Below are 6,776 nucleotides of genomic sequence, written 5' to 3' on the forward strand. Positions count from 1 at the left end.
ATGGATGCCAACGTGGAAAAGGACAGATCTCGGCTCCCCGACCATCAGGTTGATTCTTTGATTAACCTATCTGCTTGTAAGCTTGATTACATATGTTTAATGCTTATAGTACCAGACATTCACATGACATCACCAGCATGTATTAATGGTGTTGGTGTTGTTACTAGCTGCTTTCGTTACGCCGCTCCTGTGACAGGAGGAGGCTGGGGTGATTACCTACGGTGGTTACAAGGTACCTAATTATCCAGGTGGGCACTGTCTGACTGTTCATGAAAACATCGCCCGTTCGTCCCTCCGTCAAATATCGGTTGGTAGTGGTTCATACATAGGCACCTGGACTGTCAGTGCAGATGTCGTGGGTTATCGGCGCCTGTCTTCCGTATTAGGTGCACTGCAGTCAAGTGTTAGCCTACGTGTAGTGATTCTTGTGCATGATTCATTTAGGTGTCTCTTATAGGAGAGATTGGCGTGATAGCAACAATTGTTATATCCGAGTTTCTAGTCATGCCTGTGGTCATCATCGGCACTGGACAAAGATACTGGATTTTAAGGGGAGAAATGTTTGAGGGTAATTGAGAATACTGAGGTCATTACGACCTCTTCCTTTATAGCGTACGTCAGAGACATCGATGACATTCAGATTGATCACGACACTTTTGATTTTGGAGGCCATCAGCTCATAGCATTCTTGACCAGATGACCCAGAAGAGATGGGGGTGGGAAGATAGGCGAAGGAGATCAGTTAGCCACGTACAATAAATTTACAAATGTTAGTGTGTTCAGTCATTGGTCTGAGCAATGACTTTCTGATCTCTTCCCGTCCATCTACTCTTCAAGCGTGAAGAGTAACGGTCAGGGTCCGAGAATAGCAAGTGTGATATCTGTCGAAGTATTGAGCTGAGCTTCGTAAACATTTCATCTTGACCAGTCAGGTTCCTTACCGATCATATCCCCTCTCTACTCTCTGCCCACGTTTCTCACACTGGTTTTGGTGAAGCACAACATGGCCAAGCAACGCAGCCCAAGCCATCCTCAGTAAGACCCCTGACTTATCATCTGCCGGTCGGCGGCTTCTTGCCTGGTTGGCTTAGAGGATAAATTGGGACAAGGCATGGCATGAACCTGGACACTGCCACGCGACGAGGGAATTCCCGACCCTAATTAAGGCCATATAATTGATCCCAGTTCGTAACGTTGTTCGCTTGCTAGTTACTTCATTTTACATCTTCTTGTTTGTTTTCTTTTTCTCTTTTTAGATCCCTGTTTTTATTTTCCCTTTTTTTTTTTTTTTTTTTTTTTTTTTTTTTTTTTTTTTTTTTTTTTTTTTTACTTATTTTGATAACTTTCCAACGTTTTATTCTATTCTTCATTATCTTTTGTTTCTTGATTTTTTTTTGGGGGGTTTCTTTTTGGGGAGATACCCGGATCCTCTCGGCTTCGGGATCGGCCGGCGTGCTCGGCCTCCCCATTACATTACTATGTATATCTTCACCAACTACACTACGCATACTTTCTTCGCGTGTCCAGGCATCAACCTGTCTCTGGATTCGCCGCATTTGTGCTTGATCCCACAACTTCCGAGGAACCGGGAAGTTGAAAGAGAAACACTGACAGTTGAATCTTGGATAAGACACTGAATGTCGACGGTTGTGAAAGGCAAGATAAAAGTGTTGCGCTGAGTTTTCCATTCCAATGCAACCGGCGGGCCTTGGCACGTGGTTGAAGGTGTAACGGCCTATCGACTGTTTAAAATGCCACACGACCGAGCATTCACGAGGAGAGACCGGGAAACCGGTTCACCGGTAGTCGGTGGACTTACACCGCTCCTAACTGCGTGACGCATCACTGTCTCTGGACACTGTCTATCTTTTTGGCAAAGATCGCCGGGAGCGTTATTGGAAAGCGAGTCATCGCCGTCCATGGAGACCTGTCGAGAAGGCGAGATAACGCCGTCTTCCTGACGGGACGAAGTGCAATCTGCCTGAATCGCCTTGGTTGCAGAAAGGATTGTCCCGAAACGGCGCAGCTTCTTTTTTGACGGTCAATGAATCAGGGCAGTGGATCCATCTCGTTCGACACACGGGCGAAGCAGGCAGGCCGAACCTGCCTGATTACCATGAAACGAGATATGACCCGTCACATCTTTTCTTGGTCATTTCTGACTTGTTGTGCTCAGCCAAAGCCTCAGCTGTGCATCACATTTGCGCCGTGTTTGAAACCCAATAGATGACCATTCGGTAGCCATGGCACAAGCCGCGCCGCGCCACTATCTTGAATAAAAGGGGAGGCGTACCATAGTATCAGTAAGTTTTCGGATTTCTCTTCACGGCTGGCTGAAGTTCAATGACTTGATAGCCATGACTAGGCTACTATCCTATCAGTAGAAGAGTGGAGGTGTAAGCACTAGAGGTAATGATAAAACATCATGATCGCTGTCTGTAGTCTGAAGCCAACTGTGGCTCTTGCGCCCAACCAACTGGACGAGCTATTCAGACCAGACCTGTTCGTATCAATGACCGCTTCTGTTGCCAAGTAGACCGTATACTGTCATAGATTCAACCCAAACCAGGCTACCGTAGCTTCTTTGCGCGTTGAAATAGACCCGAGGAGGTTCTCGCTTGCTTGCCTAGCCCAGCCATCCCACGTGTAGCGGTAGCACCCGAAGTTCTGGAACCGTCAAGAACACGCCACCTCGCCACGTGCGATGCACGAAAAAAAAAAAAAAAAAAAACCAGAAAAAAGAAGAAAATTTGAAGGGGGGGGTGGTGGTGGTGGGAAGGGAAGCAAAATTTTGTTTCAGGTCCGAGGAAGTCGGGAAGCGGAATTGCCGTTTGAACTTTGGAAAATTTTTTTGGAAGAATATTTTTGGTTCTTACCGCCAAGACTCGTACATACGTAGCTGAGGTTTGCTTGGATGATTCCTTGCCAAGACCCACTGCAGAATAGACAACTCGGTTCGTCGGCTTGTATAGTGTACTACTGGATCGCAGGCGAATCGTCGGACTTTTCACCGATCCAATATTTTGAAACGGCTAGCCAGCGAGTCCGAGGCTATGAGGTTGCTTCTCGCAGCGGTCCGTTTGCGCAAACATCGCGAACCTGGGAGAGCCCAGAAAAAAAGAAAAAAAAAAAAAAAAAAAACGGCGTGGCGATGCCGGTCTATCTCATCATGACCAGCCAGTGATCAACATCCCGAGTTCGCGATACCGAGTGTCGCGGGCGTACGGTGGTCTTGAGCAGCATTCGGCTTCTCTCATTGTGTCCGGAAGTGTAGCAGGGCTACCAACACCATTGAGTCCGGGTACGCGTCCAGGCTTTTCAATTGCAGTTTCTGTCCCAGGTGGTTGCTTGCAAAGGTCCGTGCTACATATAGCGTAGTTACAGTTGCATTTTGCCCTCAGGGGGTGGCAAGTTTCCCACCAATCCGTCAAGATATGTACACCCATCGAAGGTTGAACCGCATGATGATTTTTGTGTGTTACCAAGACCAAGACTATATGGTACACGTGTGGACTTGTCTGGAAGGCCAAGACGGATAGGGACGTATGTAATAGTGGAAGCGGACACCAACAACCATGTGACGTGCTGTTTTACAGAGCCGGCATGCTTTCAGGGTCGGAGGCTCGCGGGATTGAGGCTGGGATTCGGAGCAAGCACTCCATCCGGTTCCACGTGGTCGTATGTCAACTGCCCCTTTTGAGCGGCGGCTTGCCATGTGCCCAATCGTTCGGAAGGCCTCTGTTCGTCTCATCTGTTCAGTTTTCCATCCGATCTGGACTGGATAGAGGGATCGTCCCGAGCGCTGTCAACTCGCAATGAGCGACAGGCCCCAACGTCCCCTGTCGAAGTTTACACTACATAGTACATACCGCGTCCGCGAACGGCCATGGCTCCTTGTCGCCCTGGCAAATCGGGTGCAATCTTGACATGTGGGGCCATGGAAAATGGTTGAGCTTCTAGAAACAGAGCAAGAATGGCTGGCCAGGGACGGCGGCAGCAATGGCATGGCATGGCAGGGTGGACAGAAATGGAATGGCAGGTTGGTCGGCCCATGGGCCCGCAGCGGGCAAGTTTCTCTTGACATCACCCCCGGGCAGCACCAGGCCCGGCAGCACCCAATCGTAGTGAGATAGGCCAAATCGCAACTCTGATTATTCATCTTTTTGTGGCCGACTCACGACAATGCAATGCTCGCTCACCTGCGCAACTGTTTTGGCGATGTTCTTGAGGATTACCAGAGTCAGTCCCTTTATGTTGGCAACGTAGGAAAAGAAAAGAGGCTCGTCAATAAACTCGCTAACGGTGGATTCCTAGGTACTCATTATATGGGCCGGCTGAGATGTGGAAGAAAGCGGTGCGAAGAGGCAGCAGAGAAATGGCACGCCAAAATTGTGAGACTGCCCAACCTCCAAGTTTGTGGAGCCAGAAGCAGACTTCTTGGTCCTTTCCCATTTGAGAGCTACCTGAGAAAAAAGGGAAACCCCTGTCTGCCGTTGGATGTTTTGAAATTTTTCTCTTCCTGGGCGGGTTAATTATAGTTTTGACCCTGAACATGGGATCCTCTTTACCGCCCGAGGTCTTGAGCAGTCGTTGGGTTCTTGTGTTCGTCACGTTGGTATTTACCTTGCCGCCAAATCGCAAATACTGCTGATACGAGACAGCACCATAAGGTACATACAGTATCCCGATCTTAACAGCAGTGATATAGCTCCCGCCATCTCTCCACACCGATGATACGATCAAAGTAAATCAGAACCTTTTCTTTTCCTTTGACGGTGACCCCGCTTCTCCTGATACCACCTCGTTACCTGTGTCGCGGACAGATTGCAGCCGCCCGCACTCATTCACGTGCGTGTTAAGCAGAGATAAGCACATGCAGTACAAGATTGCAATGAATCCGGCAACATGCTTCGAACCATTGAGCAATTAGGTAAGAGCTATGTACGCCTGTGTTGGGTATGCTCTGTATGTAAACCGCCAGACGCGTAGTCGGACTGAAACTTGGAATCTTGCAGCACATTGCATGGCGAGGTTCATGCCGCATAATGGTCCTAGAGGTAATCACGGTAGGTTATTGGCGGCAAGGAGAGATCCCATTTCATGCTGTACTTTTCTTAGCACGCTTGGCCGGCTGCATAACCTGTGCCCAGCTCCTGTTTACCGCACCAATGTGTTGTCTTTGTTGTTGCAGAAGGCACTGCAAATGGTCATTGGCTGCCAGAGTCTGAGGCGTCTTATTTTCGGGATGATACCCACGTGCTGTGAGCACTTTTCCACGTGAGTTTCAGCGCCATGCAGTGTGGTGTGTGTGAGATCAACCTTTTCCAAGTTCGGTTGACAGCATGCTTCTGCACACGTGGAGGCGCTGCCGCCGTCCAGCCTTTTCCGACGGCCTACCTACTCCGCAGACATCATCCAAAACCCTGACTTGTCCAGACTCACGTCGCACAATGTAGATCAAAAAGGAAAAGGACCAAAAGGCAAAGGATGTGATACTCTCAAGTAAGATGGGTTCAGACGGTTTTTAAGAAGTGAGAAAAACAGACGTTCTGTTCTTTTCGTTCTGACGGTATCGATGGCGCAAGCCCTTTCCCCACCGTTTGTTCAACTGATCTGAGCGGGAATTGACGCGATTGAAGCAAATCAAAGCAGAGGCATGTGGCTTGCTAAACTGGGATGTGCCTTGCACCTAGCTAAAAACCTTCGACAAATTCATGATTACGACATTACAGAATTTCGCAGAGCCCACAAATTTTGCGCAGGGTTCACTGCTGACCTCTACAAGTATACCACATAATACACTACTGTGTGCTATGCAGCATGTATTACACTTACGCTGTAGCCCCTCTCTTATCTGGCTCCATTGGTACACCGTTTCCACCATGGCACTCCGTTATCAATGTCGTTTTTCCAGCGAAGAGACGTGTGTGAGATGTTAATGCGAAACGTGAGCTGAGTGGTTCCTTAAAGGTTGATCGTGGTCCTGTGGTTTACGTAAGTGGTCACATAATAGATGAGACCTGACATTGCCGGGCGGTTTTCATCGAATCATTTGCCCGTTTTCTCGCGAGATCAGTAACGAAAGCAAGGAAGGCATCAATCAATGCTGTTAAGACATCACGTTTCGTGTGAAGCAACGAGCAACTGATATCCTATCGCCGGCGCGTACGTTGCGTTATGGGCTCGTGCGAGAATCTACCCATGCGACTGGGCCAGCGATGCATGCTGAGGTATAGCGCATAGGCGACAACACAATCACAAAGTGGAACAAAGAAAAACCAACACAGCGGAAACATTGTGGCGGGCGGGATGACAGTCATTGATTGAGTGGCATTTCAAGTCATGAAATGGGACGTTCCAGTCGCTTTTTCCAACGAAGAAGGCCTTTGGAAAGTGAGGAACGGGCTAACGACGGGATGCCGAGGAGAAAATGAGGTACGGTTGCCCATTAGACCTGGGCGTGCAGTTAGTAGTGGGTCAGTTTTCGGCGTGCTCCGTATATTGCACAGTACGAGGTAGCTACTAGTTCCTGCAAGACCTCTCATCTGAAGCAGCAGCACACATGGCGTGGTTTGCAAAAGATCCCTGAAGCCACGCGCAGATCTTGCACCCTGTAACGAACGTCCTGAAGATTTCGCCAGTTCCCCAATCAGATTTTTTTTTACCACAAACGCTTCGTGTTGCAAGGCTCACCACTCATCAGCATTCAGGGAAATCCCATCGTCGCAATGCTGACCGCCGTTTTTCGGCTCGGGAAAGATCTGTGTGTTTCTTGC

The 6,776-nt window shown here is 48.8% G+C and overlaps 1 protein-coding gene across 1 annotated transcript; it reads left to right on the top strand.

Moving 5' to 3' along the window:
- Nucleotides 1-700, top strand: B0T23DRAFT_398438 (uncharacterized protein; the record flags this gene model as incomplete). The annotated part of the gene is made up of 4 exons (XM_062838361.1): nucleotides 1-76; nucleotides 110-232; nucleotides 458-568; nucleotides 612-700. The coding sequence occupies 4 exons, from the start codon at nucleotides 1-3 to the stop codon at nucleotides 698-700; spliced, it is 399 nt and encodes a 132-aa protein (XP_062689877.1).
- Between the last annotated feature and the right edge of the window lie 6,076 nt (nucleotides 701-6,776).

This window comes from Neurospora hispaniola (assembly GCF_033458365.1).
Source record: "Neurospora hispaniola strain FGSC 10403 chromosome Unknown B0T23scaffold_7, whole genome shotgun sequence".
Lineage (NCBI taxonomy): Eukaryota > Fungi > Ascomycota > Sordariomycetes > Sordariales > Sordariaceae > Neurospora > Neurospora hispaniola.